The sequence below is a fragment of the Arvicanthis niloticus genome, chromosome 10 (assembly GCF_011762505.2).
Source record: "Arvicanthis niloticus isolate mArvNil1 chromosome 10, mArvNil1.pat.X, whole genome shotgun sequence".
NCBI lineage: Eukaryota > Metazoa > Chordata > Mammalia > Rodentia > Muridae > Arvicanthis > Arvicanthis niloticus.
Window position 1 is genome coordinate 47,046,312 of NC_047667.1, and position 21,698 is coordinate 47,068,009.

General features: G+C 38.6%; 1 protein-coding gene across 7 annotated transcripts in view; it reads right to left on the bottom strand.

Moving 5' to 3' along the window:
* Positions 1 to 1,956: 1,956 nt before the first annotated feature.
* Positions 1,957 to 21,698, bottom strand: part of Rabgap1l (RAB GTPase activating protein 1 like) — a 551,680-nt gene continuing 531,938 nt past the window's right edge. For all 7 annotated transcript variants that reach the window (XM_034512812.2, XM_076941454.1, XM_076941456.1 and 4 more), the window contains 5 exons: positions 20,316 to 20,420; positions 18,141 to 18,224; positions 14,113 to 14,184; positions 9,417 to 9,614; positions 1,957 to 7,175 (listed from right to left, as the gene is read on the bottom strand). In XM_034512812.2, coding sequence (XP_034368703.2) covers positions 7,023 to 7,175; positions 9,417 to 9,614; positions 14,113 to 14,184; positions 18,141 to 18,224; positions 20,316 to 20,420 — 612 coding nt within the window. In that variant the 3' untranslated portion in view covers positions 1,957 to 7,022. The remainder of the gene's footprint in view (positions 7,176 to 9,416; positions 9,615 to 14,112; positions 14,185 to 18,140; positions 18,225 to 20,315; positions 20,421 to 21,698) is intronic.

Below are 21,698 nucleotides of genomic sequence, written 5' to 3' on the forward strand. Positions count from 1 at the left end.
AGCTAAGTTAGTTGGGGCATTTTGACCTTATGTTTCTAGAATAGAGTTAGGTAATTTCCTATTGGATTCTCCATCAAGGAGCTCAAATTCTAATTAAACCTAAAATGACCTCAGCAAGATGGTGGAACCTTTTATACTATGCTGCTCTGTCATGTTAGTAGTGGGCTAATGGAAGTGTATGAAGATCATTTGGACTCAGTAGTTGCACAAAGTAGCAAGATCCTATAAGTTAGTGAAATGAACTAACAGGTATATATTTTATATTTCAATTTTTAAAGTATCCAAACAATAAACAGAAATGAGGACTGGAATAGGAACAAATACTCCAGTGTACTCCATGGAAGCGTTACATAATCATCTTTCTTACTTAGGCCCAAGAGTCACACTGAATCCTCACTCTTAGACCATATACCATGTGCTATAGATATAGCAAGTCCTTCTGACTTCATCTTTAAAATGTATAGAAACTCAAGCACTTCTGCCCTTTACTGTCACCTGCTCTCACCTCTACTTTCTCCCTGGTTTAAACAATAGCATTTCTGTTATTTCTTGAGCATACTGTTTAGTGTAGTTTTTTGCCTCACAAGTCTAATTTGATTTTTCTACTGTCTAGAATGCTTGCTCTCCAAGTCATCACATAGATCATATCTATGCATTAGTTAAAAGAAGTGAACTCCTACGAGAGAATAAAGGACTACATATTAGAACATATTAGTACATATTAGAAATTGGCTAAGCAAATCCAAAGCCTGTGGGACAGAAGACTGGATTGGAAGATCATAGGTAGACTGCCTCATGATTTATCTACAAGTGGCCAGGAAGAACATGAGCTGAAGCTGGGCGTGGAGGTGCATGCTTTTAATCCCAGCACTTGGGGGGCGGAGACAGGCAGATCTGAGTTCTAGCCCAGTCTGGTCTACAGGGTGAGTTTTAGGACAGCCAGCTATCCTACACAGAGAAATCCTTTCTTGGACACACTCCCTCCCCTGCCAGAGAGAGAGAGAGGGAGGGAGAGAGAGAGAGAACATGAACTGGCTGCAAGCATTAGCCTTTCTTGTTTTTAAGACATTACAACAGGTAAAACTATGCCTACCTTGATTATACAAGCTCTTTCCTACATAAGGTTTAATTATGACTTCACGCCTTAGTGTTCGAACAACTCGGGAGTATAGGTGAACCAAGTTCACTTACCAAAGACTACACAGCTGACTAATCCATTTCACCCACACCAGTCTCATCCTGTCACTGTCACTTTGATGTTCTTTATACTTTTTTGCTACTTAAAGCTAATTAGCCTTTTTCCTGTTAGGAAAGTTTACTTACCATACAAGAAAGCCACCATAGCGTCCCTGAATAATGGGACTGTGTTGGAGACTGGTCCTAATGCTTTGATTCAGTCAGGAATCTCTGTGTCCAAATGCTAAAGGTCCTTGTCCCCAACTGAATTTTGATTAATCAATAAAGATGCCAATGGCTGGGCACAGAACAGGACCCTTAGAGCTGCAGGGTCTAGGATGCAGGGGAGAGGATCAGGGAGAAGGATGGGGTGTAGGAGCTGCAGGAGAGAAAGCCAACCAGCCTTGTGAGATTTCAAGTAAATGGCCATTGGCCACTTCCCCTATTGGGCCTTGGGTAGCAGGCAGAGGATTAGAAGTGCCCAGCCTTCTAATTGTTTAGCCTTAGGGCACCATGCTGTAGATGTTCCTATTTTATTTTAATTCATTGCCTTTAACGGTTATTAAACTAGCTCAAGATGGTTTTTGTTTTTTTGTTTTGTTTTTTACTTGTAATCAAGGAACTTACTGTCTTTAATAGACTATTAGCACTGGTATTATAGTGGCTATCATTTTGCTGTGTACATCCTGGAACATACTTCTATGTATGATTTCTTTCTAAGTTGACTAACATCAGTAAGTTGATTCAAAATAAAGTCAACTTGAAAAAACTAGACACATGCACTTTTAAAACAAATGTTTATTACTGTTTAATGGGACGAAAGGGGCAACACAAAGCATTGAAAATGTCACTGGCTCACAAAACAGCCACCTTGTTAACCTTCTTGGTCACATTTGTTTATTCACAAGGTTTCATTCACACATTTAAACAAGATACCAATCCAATACAAGTTTATAACAATTATAAAAGTAAACATTTGTTGGGACAATGTACAATAAATTGCACTTTCTTAACAAGCGTCACATTTACATTAATAGAGTGTACTATACATAATACATGGCATTATGGAAACAAGTGATTGGTCAGTGTCTAGAGAGGAAAAGGCTGATGGCTAATGTTGATTTTATGGTCAATTAGCACTTTTCAGACTAGTTAACTCCTTTATTCTAATGTGTTTTTATTGTAGATGCTGGGGAAGATCACATTTCATAAAAATAGCATAGGATTTGTGTTACTTCCTCACTGAAGGAAAAAGGCAGGACTTGGATAGAAAAAAAATGGGGCTGACAAATCCTTTCCCTAATTTGAACAAAGAATCCATGCATTATGCAAAATGCCAAGAATAGTAAAACCAATGCAGGAGGCTATTGGGATATCTTGGATTCTGGGATCATCTCCATCTTTATTCTTGTGCTTTTATGACAATAGTCTTTTGATGCATTTATACTCACAAATCGGTTTCTTTGATTATTTTCCATATGCAATATAGTTATTCAGAGTAGGTTAGTGGAAGGAGTCTTGTGTTATTCAATTGTCAATAAAAAGTAATGTTCATTTTCTTCTCAATAATTCATTTTTCTTAAATTTTTAAAAATGTTGTTAATGGTAAACCAGAGATGAGGGCACAATGAGGGGGACATATTGATGGAGATGGTTTTACAGAAGGTGATATATTTTGTTGGAAGTAAGTTCAAGCTGTAGTTCATTTTGTTTTGTTTAAAGAGAAAATTGAGAATGATACACAGGACAGCTGACTGTAATTACTAAAAATTTCATAAGCATCTACTTTCTCTTCTTATAATTCAAGGTCAGTATCACCTGTTGAGGTACACTCTCTGGGAGTTCTCATGTTTGCAGAGCTTTAAAGGTAAGGAAATGGGTAATGTAAAGTGCCTTGCATGTATTACATATAAGCCACCGTGAGAAAAGAAGAATGTGCTGAATGTGACTCACTCCCAGCACAGAGACTAGACAGAATTTTATGCACGGTCATTGAAAACAGGCCGCAGAGATGCTGTCTGGGCTTCCAGTTTTGAACACTATGTCTCAAAATCTAATGTGTATTTGGTTGCATGGTATCTAGGTAAACAAAAGAACCATATACTCTATAAAAATTTTACCACACACACATACACACACAGTGCACACATGCACACTCACCCCTAACTATTCAAATCATACAACAGAATTGTTCATCATCTCATTTGCTAGATATTAAAGCAAGAGAATAATCTATTGTAGAGTATTATAAAGAATAAGTTATGTAATACAATCATCTTTCTAAGTGTCCTTCTTAGAAGATAAAACTAGGTCCTTTAAAAATGATTTCTCTGTCCACCTTTGGGTTTGATGCACAGGGCTGGTGAGTTCATTAGCAAAGATGATTTCAGTGAGAGCACATGAGTGCTTAGTCTGATATTAGCCACACATTTGATTTTTTTTTTTTTTTTTTTTTGTTACTGGTGTTTCAAAATAGGGCCTTGCTGTGTAACCCTAGCTCTCCTGGAACTCACGAAGTAGCCCAAGCTGGCCTTGCGCTTACAGGCATGTCTACTCCACAGCCTCCTGAGTGTTGGGACTGTGGGTGTGTATCACTGTGACCAACACTGACACCTGACCTAGGCGACTCCTTTAAAGCTCTTTTATCTGCTGTGCCCTCCCTCTTAACTGTATATTGTTTCCGTTTTCTCACTTTAGCTAAAACCACTAATTACCCAATTCAATAGCTGGAGCAGGGGTTGAAGACAAATAAATACACATTGTAGGAAATAGTGAACATTTTCAAAACATGAAATAAAACAAATACTAAACTCTTTATCATCAGTACAAAGGGGTCTTCTCAACCTTACCAGGTAAATTCAAGAAGGCCAAAAAGAAAAAATTACTAACTTAACAGCCGGTGAGGGGAGGACATACTGCATGAAAAGATAGGTTGTGGCCTAGGTGGCTTTGCCATTACTGTTTCCAATGGGCACTCATACTGAAGTATAGTGAACCAAGAATTTCTTTGCATTAAATTACAAGTACTAAAGAAAACCAAACTGTGACTTGGCTCAGGATGTGTGCTAAGTACATGCACTCCAAATCTAGCTTAGTGTCTTTCAGCCTTCAAGAATATACTAAAAGTGACCTTTTAGTTATAAAAGCCAATGGGTTGAATCTTCATTGTCATCTACAGAACTCAACGAAAAGAGGAATGATCACCTCTCAGATGCTGCAAATGTCAGCATTTCAGGAGTGTTTACTGGCATGTAAATCTTAGAGAAGGATGAAAGGAACTATCATGTTTGAAAATATCTTGGGACACTTATCTCTTTTCTACAAGGAATTCAAACTAATCATTTTAACTGTTGTGATGCCTGTCTGTAATCTCAGCACTTGGAAGGCTAAGGTAGGAAGGTTCTAAGTTCAAGGCTAGCCTAGACTATATAGTAGAACTTGTCTCGTGAAAAAAAAAGTTTCAATTCTCAAATATATAAGATAGTAAGTGAAAGTGAGATGAGTTAGTTGCTTTATGTTGGCATTCTGGAGTTCTCAAGCAATGGTGTGGTTGGGCACTACTATGATAATGAACAAGCAATCACTTACTACTTCTTGAATTTTCTTTACTTCTGTTATTAACTCAAAGACAGCATAATGCTGGGCAGCTTAGACATGATACCAGTATACATGCCCCAGTATCATATGGTACTAGAAAACAAAAAAAGATTATGTATTGCTGTTATGTCTTTTGGAAGAGTTAGATGAAAACTCAAAAGATATATTTAACTCTTAAAGCATATGTTCCTGGTGATTTTGTTTAAAGAGAAAAAGGAAAGTGGCCTGAAGAGATAAAGACTTAATCTAGAGCCATTCTGTTTCTCTCACTTATCACTTATTAAAAATTTGCAACTTAGGTATTCTGTGGAATGTACTTATTTTCAGAAGTTAAAAAGAGCTGTGGATGGTATTTGTAAGTCCATAAAAGTGCACCTTCATTTCCCTTGGCCATTTGAAAAGGTGGTGTGTAAAGGCTTCCTGGTCTCAGCACACAGTACCAATAAAGCTAAGTAGCTGCCTTAAATGACTGACAGAAACGATGTGATGTTCTAGCCATTTTATTTTATAGGAAAAAAATAGCTTATCTAAACCATTATGTAGGGAATGTTAGAGTCAACAGAGCTATCATGAGTGCTGGGTTATTGCCCTTTTGGTAAAAAGAAATGAATCTTCTGATGAAAGCTGTCAGAAAAAAACAAATTTCTATATGGAAAGCATTGTGTGATAAGTATGACATATCAAACATCAGTTTTATGGCCTGTAGATGATACAGATATTTAGAGATTAAAGAATTTCCACTTGCTAGAACTCAGAAATGATTTTAGAGGAAGGATCTGTTATGAGCAACTTGCAGGAGGGTTGAGAGGTCTCTCAGAGTGTGTTATTACAATATATGGCACAGAGGAGAACCACTGTGGCACTACATACTCTAAGATACTTTGGAAACAGTTATGTATAACAATGAAGCTAAAGATGAAGATAAACAAATGTTACTGTACATGACTGACAGTTGTTTGGTTGCTATAAAGGGACCAGAGACTTCCATAGTAGCTTAGAAAATGAAAAATTTAGTTTTGTTCTTTCCAAAGAATTTCTTGCAAGGGCTATTTATACAGGCATGTCAAATATAATTGAAAAAAATATTTGCACCATTTTTTAACAGCAACCTTACCATTCCATGAGTTAAGAATTTCTATAAAGGTTTAGTCAATCCAAAATGTGAAAAATGCATTTGTTTCTCTTTATTCCCAGGTGTGATACACCATTTAGGAGTTAAGGAAAAGTTAGGAAAGTTGCCCAACACTGAGGTGTTGAGAAGATCTCCTCAACGTCCTTGGCAACATCACATCCTTTAATAAAGTGCAGAACATTGGTGTTGGCCTTAACAAGTTTGTCATCACTCAGTGCCTTGTCACTGTTCTATTCAAAGTACAACGCTTGAACGTGGGCTTTTTAGACTTCTCCAGAGAAGGGACCCCCCCCCCAAAATCTGCAACTTAAAATATCCATCTTTGAGGTTACATTTGTCACAAGTCACCTCTGTGTTCATACATAGGCACATCAGGAGAACAAGCTCCATGTGGAGTCCTTAAAAGGATCTGCTAGAATACCAGCGCCAAATGATTTTATTGCACATTTATTTAAAGTCTCTATTTACCTAGAGTGTAGTAGCCCATCTACTCCACAGCTATTGGCCCTTCATTTCCAAATGTAGCCAAACTTAAAAAACTTGGAGGGAAACTTTGAAGCCAACCCCTGTTCTGTTCTTTTCTTGGACAAAAGTAGCACTACTCTGGAAATCGCTTTCAGTGTGACACCTGTAAGTGATCATGCATGGCCCCACCGTGTGCTTTATATGAATAATCCTCGAACATTAAAGAGGCTTAGTTTCCCTTTAAAAACAGAATTCTGTGACAAAGATCTTACCATTTTAACCTTGGGATAACATGTTTCCATTTTTTATGTAAGATAAAAATTATTATGAATAGTTAATTCTAACAAAAAAATTCAGTTCTAGATTATTCATTCCCAACTAAATTTCAGGCATATAAAACAATGTGTAATATATACTATGATGGATCTGAATATTGTTTTCCATGAAGCAGCTGGGAAATAGATATTCAACATAAATCAGGTCAGTTTAAATAACATCTCTTTGAAAAATGTCATACATGAGAGACAGAGCTACTGAAAAGAGTCTTAACTTGCTTTCTGGTCTCCTTTAGTTTTTTCAAAAGGACAACAGGAAAAATTCTTGGTTTCCGTTGTTTTGATCATTGTGCTCTTGTGCTTGGCTGAGGCTGGAACTATGTGCTCTCCTTGGGTGGCTGAGGAGCCTGTGACGGCTGTAGTGGCTGAGTGCCTGTGGCTGTTTTGATAGAGTTCAGGGTTTTACTAAACCAAGAGTTTTTTGCAGCTTGTATTTCATTCATAAGTGCTCCTCTCTGATGCTCAAGTTCCTAGTGGAAGAAGATCACAGGTTACATAAACGCCAGAGGAAATTAAGAGATGCTGTTTAGAGTCAACAGGCCTCTGCAGCCAGCCCTCCCTCAAAGCCCAGGAGACATTTAGTTGGCTTCCTAATGGAAGAGCAAAGTGGAGAGCTGACAGTTACTGAGGAACTGAGAGGCTGTGCTTTCTATGAAGGGAGAAGTGAACCACATTTTATTTTCCCCGTCTCCTTGCTACTTAGGTCCAAATTTAGGTTGCAACTGGAGACTAGATGCTTAAAACCACAAATAAATATGAGTACAAATGAGTTCCAATTCAGATGCTGCCCTGAGAACATTCAGGTTCCTGAGGATCCCTGACGCCGCATGGTTACTGGAAAAGGCAACAGATCAGTCAGTCCATCAAGACACCAGGCCCGTCTTTCTAACTGCTATTATCCAATATGGAGAGAATGGAGCTGAGACCCAAAGAACTGCAAAGGAAAGAATGGGATTAGCCTTTTGTGAATGTAAAAACTGAGGGCTTGGATCTGTCATTTTCAGATCTGTTAACCAAAGTGACCAAGGGTAAACAAACAAAAAGCATACTATTAAGTTCTCATAAAACATAACTATTAAAAGTTCATTTAAATCATGTTTGTGTCTATGGGTACATGCTATAAGATATGATGGTCCAGGACATATGAGGGATACAAAATGTATCACATGCAGAACCATCATGACTCGAACCAAGGACAGTATTCTGAAACCCAGATTCTTTTCTTTTTTTTTTTTCTTTTCTTTCTTTCTTTTTTCTTTTTTTTTTTTTTTTTTTTCTCTTTTTGGTTTTTCGAGACAGGGTTTCTCTGTGTATCCCTGGCTGTCCTGGACCTCACTCTGTAGACCAGGCTGGCCTCGAACTCAGAAATCCGCCTGCCTCTGCCTCCCAGGTGCTGGGATTACAGGCGTGCGCCACCACCGCCTGGCCCCAGATTCTTCTCAAAGGACAGCATCTCACTCATAGCCCAGGTTGGCCTCAAACTCTCAGAGATACACCTGCCTCTGTCTCCTGAGTGCTTGGATTAAAGGGAGATGCCCTGATCCTGTCTCAGTTCAGCATCTTAAAGAATGGGTTGATACTCCCCCAATGTGTGGGGTCATATAACTCAATACAGGAGTCAGGGAAGGTCATAAAAAATTTGGCAATGCTAAAAAAAAATTAACTCAAAACCAAAGGTGTAGTGAATCTGAGGTGTATTCTATCATGTGACTTCACTTCAGCCTTGGTTCTAAACAGGAACTACATGTTGCACTGGGCAGGCTGTCATGCCAGACAGCACCAACAAATGCTACTTCAAATACACTTTGGCTCAGATTTTGGATTTGTGTAAGTTAATGTGTTACAGTATTTTTATTGTACATAAAAATTTCTGTTCTTATATAGAAGCATAGTGATTTATTTATAGAAAATATTTTACTGTTTTCCATTATTCCTCAGCATGTAAGTATCAAAGTGATATGTATTTGGATTACAGTGTCTTAGACTGTTTGCTTTCAAAAAATTTCAAAAAATTGGGGGCTGGTGAGAAGGCTTGGTAAGAGCACTGGCAACTCTTCCAGAGGCCCCAGGTTCAATTCCCAGCACCCACATGGTAGTTCACAACCATCTGTAATTCCATTTCCAGGAGATCCAATCCCCTTTTCTGTCCTCTGTGGGTACTGTACACATGTGGTGCACAGACATAAATGTAGGCAAAATACCCACACACAAAAATAAAAATAAATCTTAAAAAAATTACAAAAAAAATCAGTTGTTTGAGTTGCTGGCAAGTTTCATTAAAATTAAGCCATGGAATTAATTTTGTCTTGAAATTAGAACAGAATCTATAGTTTCTGAAATGGCCCAGAACATACTTTGCATTTTGGTACTATGTGTTTATGATAAGTAGCATTTGTAGAATTGACACAAAATTAAAGTATAAATCAACTCTGAATAACATTGAGAATAACTTTGTCACATAATATGAAATATTCAGCCAAAATTTAATTATATCAAAGTTTAAGTATGCCATCTTACAAATCAAATTTCCTTTACGTAAATACTTATTATCTATACATTAGAATTGTTTAAAAATACAATTTTTCATGTCTTACTGTCAGTACATGTCAGATTTTCAGATCTATTCTATATACCCAGGGTTGTGTAATTTCTCTAGAGTAAAACGGGGTTGTTTGTCTTTTGTTCTTTTGATCGTTTATCAAATTACCAACCTGGATTTTGCACTTGGCTTCCACCAGCTGCAGTTTAGTTTGTGCCAGTTCCAGCTCCATCTCCCTCAGCTGCTTCTTAAGTGAGTCTTTCTCATCATCTGCTTCAAGTCCCTGGTCTTCTCTATTTATGGCCACTGGCTTTAAAGCTCCTTCCTTGCTGAAGATATCGCTGCAGTGTTTGCATGCCATCATCTTACCCTGAAACATACGAAAGAGACACCCAACATCAAACTGTATTGTATAGGGGTAAACAACTTTCCAAAATAATAAATGATTTTAACGATGGCACTTTGCTTTCAAACATCCTCGTGCTGAAGGCATTGTTTGACTTGTGGTCACCAAATGGTTACAGTCAGTACAAACCCACCTAATCCCTGAACAGGTTATTCCTTGTACAAGTCCTTTTGTTCTGCTTTAAGCAAAGATAAATATCACTGTTTAAGGTAGCAGTTCTCAATCTTGAATCGAGACCTCTTTGGAGATTAAATGACCCTTTCACAGCGGTCAGTTAAGACCATTTTAAAACAGATATTTACATTATTATTCATAACAGTAGCAAAATTACAGATATAAAGTAGCAACAAAGCTAATTTTATGGCTGAGGGTCTCTACAACATGAGAAAGGGTCCTAGCATTAGGAAACTTCAGAAGCACTAGTTTAAGGAAATAAAAGTGACATAACTACATGCTCCCCTTGCTGGTCATGCATGCCACATACATAACAAGCAATGTTTTTTTAAAATAAAACTGCTCTCTCTCTTCACTAAAATACTCAAAAATGAGTTAGAGATAAAATATATTATACATTTCTTATTCTAATGCCCTGCTGTTAAAGAAGCTTAATGTGTCCATAATGATAACCACAGTCCTTGCTCGTGTACATAAAGTAGCTTCACCACTGGTAACCTTGATGCCATGTCTTCATTAGCTACTCTATCAGCCTGTGTTCAGTTGATCACGAGAGTCTTGATTTGACATATTCAAGCACTTCTCGTTCAGGCCCAAGTCTTTCACCTTTTCAATCCCCACCAGCTTGTCTTTCATTTTCTCCAAAAGATACTCTTCACATTGATGTTGAGTAATATTCACTGGACACACTAAAAAAACACTGTATTATTCACTCTCTTACTTAACCTATGGCAATAATTAACTCAGCTCTGGCACAAAATAAAATACACTATCTGCCATTCTTGCATTGTTGACTAAATATTTGGTACCTAATGATGCATACTGACTTTTTATTGCATTGTAGATGTTGCAAAATTACCAAATAAGAAAGCAGCCTCTCCAGCCTCTTTCATATGTCTCAAGATGGGGAAAGGGTGACTTGATATTAAACAAGGGTATTGACTCTTAGATAAACAATTTTAAGTTGAACAAAATCAAAGAATAGACGTATGTCACAGGAAGGCACACCTTCACAGAAATCAAGGATTCGCAAAGTGTAAGTGACATGGCAGCTAGAAGTAAGAAATCTGAGTTCTCTGTGGCCTGGTGTTTAAGTCCTTATATACCACAATGGGTTCATTCCACCAGCTCCATGCTAAATGCTGAAGATTCACACTGGAGCTGCAATCTGGTAGATAAGGTAACATGTGGCAGATGATGGTAATTCCCACCCAGCATCCACCTCTTCTTTCATAATAATAGAACCCTGATTTTATTTGAGCTGGCAGCATGTCCAGATCAGTGGTGATATTTCTCGGACTCCTTTGTAGCTAAGTATAACCATGAATTAAGTTCTGATATATAAGCAGAAATGTGTTTTAGAAGACTTCTCATGGCCAGTTAGAAAGAGCCTACTCTGCTAGAACAAGGCTGTTAAAGCCTTGCCTCTCCACTGGCCAAAAGTTCTGCCTTGGAATGTAGGAATGATGGAATAAGCTTCAGTTAACCATTCTTTCTTATGTGACCTTGAGGATGGAAGCCCTGGGGGTAGAGTGAACAAGAAGAGCACCTTTTCAAGGTAATGGTGTTACTTATTGCTAGGATAATATGGACATGGTTCAATAATGTCCAAGAATCTACTTCTCTAAAGTATGATCCCTTTTGTGTTTAAGCCAGTGTTCTTTTGGGTTGATTAGATGGACTTAGAAGTAAAACACACACAGGGTGCTATGGTAAAATTTATACATGGGCATGTTTGTTGTGATTACAGTATAGAGGATGAACTGGAGACATCACAGCATTATAGACACTAAAGAACAAATCTCGCACATCATACCATACAAGATACAGAAGCAGCATGGGAGGCTAATGACCAAAAATATGGATTAGAGTCTGACTCTGGGCTCAAATCCTATTTCTGCTGCTTACCAGGATTATAAATCAAACAATGAACCATCCATCTGGGGCCTCCTTTTAATTGCTGGAAGATACAATCCTATCTGTTTCCTAGGGTAGTTGTAGGGTTACAAGGATGGAGGCACATAAAGCCTTAGGACACCACAGATTAGTGTATACAACAGGTGCTAATAAAAGCTAGTCAGTCTTCCTTGTGCAAGTTCACCTTTCTCTTTTAGGATGTCATCACTTTTCATTAGCTAACTTAAAAAAAAAACTTTTATTTTTGTGTATTGGTGTTTTTCCTGCATGTACGTCTGTGGGAAGGTGTCAGATCCCCTGAAAATGGAGTTACAGACAGGTGTGAGCTGCCATGCAGGTACTGGGAATTGAACCCAGGTCCCTTGGAAGAGCAACCAGTCTTTTAACCACTGAGCTGTCTCTCCAGCCCCTCCATAGCTAATCTTACCTTCTTGTTTTTCTCCATTACTAGTTAGCACCTATTTTAATCACATCTGTCACCTCTAATGAATAACTAACATGTTGACTCTCTGTCCTCACTCACACTGCTTTTCTAGAATATTCTTTTAAATCTTTCTCTCTTACTGAATTCTATGCATCCTGCATTAGTTCCTAAAGCTCTCAGGCCTGTAGCTCTTAGGTTTTGTCTTTTCTACACCTCTGTCTGTCAGTATGATTTACTGCAGAACCGTCTTCTACTTCCTAAATGATGTTTGGTATGACTGTGCGTGTAACTTGCCTTACAGGAAAATCACAAGCCTTTTCCCTTTGTACTTTTATATCAAAATTACAGTTCAATAATGTATACAATAACAGTTTCTCTTATATTTTTGGTTGTGAGCCTAGCCTTTAACAGCTGAGTCATCTCTCCAGCCCAACAGTTTCTCAATAAAACCATTTCTGTGCGTTCAATAGAAATTCTTGTTTGGGTTTTATTTCCACAAAGATTTTAGTTCAAGATTCCTATCAAGACATATTGGTCTCATACTGGTCAGACGTATAAGTGGACCTAGAAAGTACAAAGAATAAAAAATGCTAAGTAGAAAAAGAAATGAAAAGGTACACCAAATAGGGGAAAAGGTGACCCTAAAATTTTTGGTAGATTTAGGAAAAAAGACCACAAACCTTTTCTAATAACCTCAATTAATGTTTTGTAACATGAAGTGAAAAAATCTTACTTAAAATGTAAGGACTAGTTCCTGCTGTATCATCTCCCGAATTAATCTAAGTACTTTATATACATTATCTTATTTACTCTCTAAAATTATGACACAGGCACTGTTCTCTTTTGAAGAAAAACTTAAAATTAGAGAAGTTACCATTAAATGATAATCTGACTAGGACACACTTATGAAACCTGAATATATTCAAATAGAAAGATATCTGGTAAAGTAACACTGTATTAGTATTTGTAAAAATTTATCGTGGGCTGATGAAATGGCTCAGCAGTTAAGAATATTGGCTGCTTTTCCAGAGGTCCTGAGTTCAATTCTCAGCAACCACATGGTGGCTTATGGCCATCTATAAAGGGATTTGATGCCCCCTTCTGGCATGTAGGTATACATGCAGACAGAACATTGCTACATTTTAAAGCTATATATAAAAATAAATTTTTAAAAAAGAATATATTGTATATTGATATTATTGAGCCTACCGATCCCTTTGGTGTGCGGTTATCTGTATTAGTTCTTCGGGAGTACCACACAGCTTGTTATGGTCACTCACTGCTCCCATTACCCACAGTTCTAAGAAACAAGTAATCCCTTTTCTGAAGTAAAGAAATGACATAAGGAGTTTTACCCACCAGGGGGCAGCATAAAAATAGTTGGTATACCTTTCCTTGAAAAACATTAAAAATTGGCTTCCAGTTCAATGTTTTTATGGGATTCATGAGTATGGAGAGAATGTGTGGGTTTCAGATTGTTGTGCTTTCTCTTGGGCTCCTTTTCTTCTGCTTGGCTTGTCCAACTCCAATGTGACAGTTTTTGTTTTCTCTCATATTTTACTATGTTATATTTTATTATTAAAAATTGTTTGCTGAATCAAGTGTTTTTTCCAGTAGTGCTTGCTGTTCAAGAGACTGTTAGGATAATCTTGCAGAACCCACATGGAAGCCAGTCCATTTGGGCAACAGTCAGATGTGAGCTGCTGGACTTCCCACCACCCAAGAAGACATAAGACTTGGGGCTCATATAGTCCCTTCTTTCCCACTACCTTGCCTCTGAAGTCTCATGTTATTTATAGGAGCATAAATATCAGGAAAGACATACCTGAGGCAGGAAAGAGGACTAAGATTCTCCCTCGTGTCTGAGTGTATTATACAAAATGTGGAGAGAGGTCTCTGAGGATGGCTTTGGAAGAAATTATATCACAGAGGTAGCCCACTTCTTACCTTTACTGCTTCTAGCTCCTCCTTGCTGGCTGCTTGCTGTTTCTCCAGCCTGGTACTTAACTGAGAACATATCTAAAGACAGAGAAAAGAGTTTCTTTACTAAGAAACAGAATGAATGGTGACTTAACTGTTTATCAATTCACAAAGCACACTAGCACGTCTGATCCTAGGAGACATTTTGCAAATGAGCAGCACTGCAAATAGTCATTTCTGAAATGAGCAGAAGGCCTGCAAGCTCCATGTGTGAAGCATAACTTAATCAGGAGAGACATACAGCATAGAAATGGGCTCTTGTTGTCACTAGCTTTCTGTGGCTAGCAATAATGAACTCAGAACCTCCCTATGGAACCACCTAGTAAATCTCTATTGAGAATCTACTTTGTACAGGGCATTATACTAGGAATTCAGTGAACAGAATCTAAACTAGCAACAATTCCCACTGGGCTATAGAATATCTCTTTTTAATCATAACAGTTTCCTTAAGTATCAGAGTGAATAAAATGCTTCAGTTCCATCATGACTAAACAGTGCTATGCTACAGTAATCAAATGAACACAATAGGTGTGCAGGGTCTAGAACTGAACAGCAACTGGCCAATAGGAAGCACATATTTTATAAAAATCTATTTCATGATTGATTCTGAAATAAGGTGTTGGTAAGTACTGAGAATACGCCAAAAGAAATGCTTTCCGGGGTGAAACTATTTAAAAAATAGAACATTCAAATCTATTGTCTGAAATAAGACTGTTTTACAAAAATGAAAATAAATCTTAAAACATATGAAACAAAATAGGAACATGAATGAAAATTAAGAGATGTCAAATTTCAAAGTGTAAACTAGACTCGGAACATGTATAACCCATCTAGATTTATTTGCCTGAGTGTATGTGTCTATGCCAGTGTATGCCTGGTGTCCACAGAACTTACAAAAAAGCATTGGGTCCCATAGAACTGTAGTTCCAGATGCCACCATGTGGGCACAGGTCTTTTGTTAAGAGCATCAAGTATTTCTAATTGATGAGCCATCTCTCTAGCCCCTCCAAAAAAATTAAAGACCTCTAGTTAACATATAAAAGAAATTAAGGGCTGGAGAGATGTTCAGTTCATAATAGGGACTGCTGAGCAAGCATTGAGGACCTGAGTTCAGAGCTCATGTTCAAAGCCTAGTATGGCTGTGTACCTGGAATACAGAGGCCACCTGCAGCAAAACATGTCAATTAAAATGTATTTGCATGTAATGACAGGTTACAGGGCTCACAGCCTTCATATTCCCAGTGCTGATTTCCATCTAATTATCTCACAAAAATCTCAGAATTAGTTTTGTCCTTTCTAGCAAAACCAACCAACCAACCCCAAACAAACCCTGTATCTCCTCTGTTTTAACTATTACTATTTTGGTTTTAGAATCTATTTCTTCTGATTTTTAGTCTGAGCTGCGTTTCTGTCTGTGGACCTCTCCCACTGGTTCTGTATTCCTCACTACATCTAAACATCCACTGGCAGCTACTTCTGCTCAGAAAAGCCTGTTTCAAACAAAATACAAACCCCAACTCTTCAGCCCAGCTCAGCCTGGGCCCCTGTGGATTTTTATTTCACTTCTGTATTTGAATCTCTTGCCAAGTGAAATGCTTTTCTTTTCACTAATCTACCTCCATTCCACTCCTCTTTCCACCATCTTCCACCTGGCATTCCTCCAAATCCACACTCCAAGTCTTGCCCAGCCTTTGAAGTGCAGGTCAAACCATAACTGGTTCACAGAAGATTTCCCGCACATGCTCTGGAAGCACGTACACTGACAGGAAGAGGGTTACTTCCTCACTCCCCCCATACAGTGGGTTCCCTGTAAAATTATCTTTTCTTCTCCCAAAATAATTGTCTCTGAGGCTTACTGCTTCAGTATGCTAATTAGGAGGGCCTGTCCTGGAAGCTTCTAGCCTCCATGAAATCTAATCTAGGTTTAGAATGTTTGCAGCCTCTGAGATTTACTGTTAAATAAGCTCACCCTTTCCTAGCTCTTTCTGAACTCTGGCTGGCTGGTTCAACTCAGCTGTCCTGGCTCAAAACTCCTCTTCAAGCTGACTGATTCTGTCTGCCTCCCCTGCCTCTGCCTCTCCAAATGAATTGCTCTGCTTGGCCTCAAAGTAACTTTAGCAATCTTTTCTAATCTTTTGGCTCCTCCTGTCTTCCCTTGTGTCTCTTCAATCTGCTTCTGTGAAACTCCCTGTAAGCCTGCCTCCTCCTGTCCTTTCTCCGTGCTGCTCTCTTACATAGCTTCCCTTTCCTTTCTCTCCTGAGTGTTGGACATATCCTATTCTGTCAGATCTTTCTCTAATTCATCACTTTGTCTGCTACTCAATTAGAGATCATTTTCAAACAGGGGCGCTTCCTCCTACAAACTAAGTTTACCTTTACTGTTTGGGATTAAAGTTGTGTGTGCTAAGGACTGAGCCACACCACAACTAAAACCAGTTTGTTTGTTTTTTCAATAAGTAACACAATTTTGGGTTCACAGCATAATCAAATATTCTGCAATAGTTCCTTATGTCTATGTACAGGAATTACCGGCCCACACTCTAAGAGAAGCTAGAGGGTGGTATGAAAGCAAACATTTGTAATACTAGCACTGGAGAGCTGAGGCAGAAGAATTAAGGGTTTCAGGCACCTTAAAACAAAGGAATAATAAAAAAAAAAAACAACAACAAAAATACTTTCTAGAGGAGAAAAAGTAGACTAATTCATTTTATGATTCCCATGAACTATCAATCAAGCTTCACCACCAGAAAGCATTAAATAAACACATGACTATCACAACAAGTGGAAGACAGTTCTGAAACCTCATTTCAAATACACACTCCATGAACAGGAGGGGTATTTACACACACACACACACACACACACACACACACACACACACACACACACACAATGTATGTGTATGCATGTATGTATGTATGTACATGTGTGTATATGTATGTACATGTGTGTATGCATATTTATATAAATATGTGTCTATTTATGTATATCACATTTATGCATTTATTACCACGGATCTACAGTCTCAGCCCTGAGATAGCTTTATGAAAAGAGGTTCCTAATGTATGACTGGACTAATATCCTCCTAAAAAATAATAGAAATTACACAATTTACCCCCTTTAAATATTTATTTATATAGCATTTGTTTATATGATGTATACATAATACAATCCTTATCTCTAGTTAGTATAATTAAGGGAGGCTTGTTTTATATTTTTCTGCATGTAACCAATTTTTTGCAAAACATTTCACTTGTATACATAAAAACACTATAAAATACACCTATGAGATGTCAACATCCTACATACATTGATATCCCAAGGAAATCCTCTGATCAGAAAATAGCACATAGCACTGTAAAGTCTGAAAGCCTAGAACATAAATAAGTATTCTACTCAAAGTCTTCTTAGGATGAGGGGTCCTTGCCATGTCCAGCTACCAACAAGAAGGATATGAAGACACAGCAGGACCTGGAATGAAGGCTTTCTAGGACCACCCTGCTGAGAGAGCTAGGAATGCCTTCAGGTATAGACAGCTCTCTCATAAAGAAGCATCCTAAAGTCCACAGAAAATCTTTGGCCAGTACTGGTTTGCAGTGGGCAAGTCTACATAACCAGCTTTGGGGGACCATGAGAACTGATCAAAACATACTCCCCACCCCTGGCCGCTGCCCCTTTAAGATGGTTTCTAGGCTTTGCAAAGAGGCAAATGTTACCAGTGTGACCTACTAGACAAGAATCTCAATGGGACTGTTTTCTAGCCCACAGGAGCAGTGCAACACTAAAAAACCCCAACAGTTTGTGCTGGGCAACTTAGCATCTCAAGTCATCAGCCAGCAAATCCAACTACTAGTGCCTACTCCAGAGTACAGAGTAAGACACTGGTCTCCATAAATCTAGAAATCTTCTCTGGAAATGACAAACAAAAACAAAATACTGTAAGTAAAAGTAATTGCTTTTATAGAAAAAAATAAAAGCCCCCAGTGGCACATTACCTGTTTATACTCAGCAATGATGGCTGTCGTCTTCTTTATCTCATATTCTGCCTTTTCTAGCTGTTTCCTGAAGACTTCTTTTAGCTAAAACAACAACAACAAAAAAATCAAGACAGTCAAACGGTATTTTTTTATGATTTTTAAATTTTTGTATGTGTATTTGAATATATACATATGTGTGCCAGCAAAAGTCAGAAGAGGGTGTTGGATTCCCTAGACCTGGAGTTACAGCTGGTTCTGAGTCACTCTTGGATGCTGGGAACTCTGGTTCTCTATAAGAGCAGCAAGTGCTCTTAGCTGCTGAGCCATGTTTCTAGACCTTCAATCAAAATGTTAATTCCCATAAATATCTACAGTCAAGTCTTCTTGATCTTTACAGTCTAAAGCCTACCACTTATAGAGATTAAGAAGGCTTTAATTTCTATACAGTGGAAGACATACATGGGGCCCTATAATAAAAGTGCTTCTGCTTTCCAGGTACTTGATAAATGTACTGCTCAGCTCAGAAGCTGGTGTTGTTGTAAGTAAGATAATTGTAAGTGTCAGCTCAGAAGCTGGTGTTGTTGTAAGATAACTGTAAGTGTCAGCTCAGAAGCTGGTGTTGTTGTAAGTAAGATAACTGTAAGTGTCAGCTCAGAAGCTGGTGTTGTTGTAAGTAAGATAACTGTAAGTGTCAGCTCAGAAGCTGGTGTTGTTGTAAGTAAGATAACTGTAAGTGTCAGCTCAGAAGCTAGTGTTGTTGTAAGTAAGATAACTGTAAGTGTCAGCTCAGAAGCTGGTGTTATTGTAAGTCTACAACAAAATACTAGGGTGGTACTGTATTTTAAGCGTGCTACTCTTAACGCCATACTTTGGTTTTCCTGTCTACAGTCCCCATAGTCGCTGCTATTGCAAGGGTGAGAGGCTTTAGGGTCAGGAAAGAGTGGAAGGTAAGAGATCTTGAGCAGGGCTGGAGGTTCAAGGAGCCAGACAAAAGGAAAAGACTGACACAGCACAGGGTGTTTGTTTCCGTCTGTGAAATGCTAAAATATAAATATATTTGCAACCACGTTATTGTTTTACCAGAAGCTATAGAATTCTAGGTTAGAGATAGGTTAGGCGATGAAAGGTGCAGGTACTAGGATTCTGCTAAGTTCTTGGCCACACAGGAATGTAAGCAAACAACCTAGCTCTGGTTAGTCTTTCTATATATACACAGAATAAAAAGGTGAATTACTAGGACTGAAGAGATGGCTTGGTGGTTAAAAGTATGATGTTCTTGTAGAGAACTTGAGTTTAGTTCCTAGCACTCAGGTCAGGAGGCTCACAACTGTCTATAACTCCAGCTCTAGGGCATCCAACATCCTCCTCTGGCCTCTGTGGGTACACACACATACATGACATACACCTACAAACACACACACATATACACAAAGATAAAGCAATCTTTTTAAAAAACAAAAAAGATGAATTCTTCCTACTCATAATTTGAGATGTTGACATGAAGAATTCATCTTTTTAAAATATTTCAATGGAAAAAAAAAATCACAGAACTTTTCTTTATAGACCTTGGAAGGTGCTAATGACACACCTTTCCATGTGTAACTTCACTAACACTTTTCTCTGGCTGTTTAGATGAAGGCCTTTGAATTCTTGAGAATAAATTCAGTTTATATTTAGCATTACTGAGTTTTCCTCAGAAGGAAACTCACTCATCATTTCAGAGGACTTCTCCTTATGACTTCTCCTTAGTCAGCTTATGTCCTAAGCAGAAGATGTCATGTCCAGCACTGCAGTGTGACTCAGGAAACTGAAGCTATGGATGGAGGCCACAGCTCCTGCCAGTGTCAGGAAGAAATCACTGTAGGCCTCCAGTTCCACAGCATTCATAGCTACTTCCAAAGACACGATGGTCTTACAGATATGGCAGAAATTTTCCAGATTCATCAAGGCTCTTGGATCACAATTCAAAGTCACTAAATCTAGAAAAAGTTCAACATTCCTGCTAGATATCTCAGTGACGGCAAACTCCTAAAAGATGATCAAAAGCTGGGATTACTGCTTAACATTCCCCTTGATTTGGTGGTGGTGGGGGGAGGTATCAATTCTCTCATTCATTCATTCATTCATTCATTCATTCATAATATTAACCAACTCCCTGTCAGTGTATCTACACACAGAGAAGCCTGCCTTTACCTGGGCAGTCTCCTCCTCTTGCTTCCTCTTCTCTTCCTCAGTCTCCACCAACCTCTGCTTGGTAAAGAGGAGCTCCTTATTCAGCACGTCAGCCTTGTCTTCTGCCTGCAATTAAGAAGACATGACAGCCGTAAAGAAGGGGCTGGAATCCATGTGCTCGCTTTTTCCAATCTAACAAACGATTACTTCAGGTCATCCTATTCTCCTCCAGCTGACCTTCAAGGTGGCTTGTTTTCTCCAGCCAATTTTATGCAGTCATTTGGTTCACATTAGTCCTAGTCTTTATAGAACAATGCATTATAGCTAATAACACTGAGGTTTGAAAAGATCTGAGGTTAAACACCTAATATAACAAGCAGGATTTAGATTTGGATTTGGATTTGAATGATATTCAAGTCTGTGTTCTTTCTAAACACTTCCAGCACATTTTTTACATGTCCTAAGAGCACATACTCTGAATAGATGGACCCGTTGAGTAGGGAGAACCATCCTCTAACAGAAGCCTCAGATTAGAAGCATATGGGAAGGACCCAGAGAGGACAAGGAGACAAACAGACTGACCCATGAATAATATATAGGCAGGAAAATTTGAAAACCAGCTGGGGTACACTGGCCCACAAGGGTGCTCATATAGGTCTGTGAGCAGAGTAAGAAATTAAGACAAAGAATCTATGTGAGAGGCTATGAAAAGCTGAAGTTTATACCAGAAATCCAAGCAGCCAATACTGTGCTTCTAGAAGATACAGGAAGGAGTTCAAAGAGAGTATCTTCTTGTTTACTTGGATACAGAACCAAAATTAACTAAAATTCCCCTGTGTATACTTAATGTAGCTAGTGTTGTCTGTTTAGTACTCTGAGGTCCTAGCTTAACTCTCTGGTTCCAGTCAGACATTCATATCCCAGTGAACGAGCCAGCCTCACTCACTCCCATCTAAACTGCCTCTTTTCTTTGTAAGTTGTGTGAGGGACTTACATGTCTTGCCACCATGCTTTAAACACCATGAGAAATCATATTTCTTTTGCTTTTTAACTGTGTCCCTAGCACCACAGCCATCATGGGGGCAGGAGTAATCTCTTAAGTGGTTAGTGGATGGATGGATGGATGGATGGATGGATGGATGGATGGAGGTGCTTTTCTAAGGCATTGGGGGAGCAGACTGCTTGCATAGGAGGTGGCAGAGGGCCACAGGCTGGGGTTAGCAGAGAAGACCCTGAGGCAGAGGAAAGGCAGCTATTTGAAGAAACCATCCTTAGCTGAAAGTAGCCAAACACTATCCAAGTAATCATGTGTGTTAGTCAGGCGGCTTCTGTTTGTGTTTTACCATCTTTTCCACATGTCTAGATGGCTGGGTCAGCACGGTCTGCTGGGAACTGGCAGAGAAC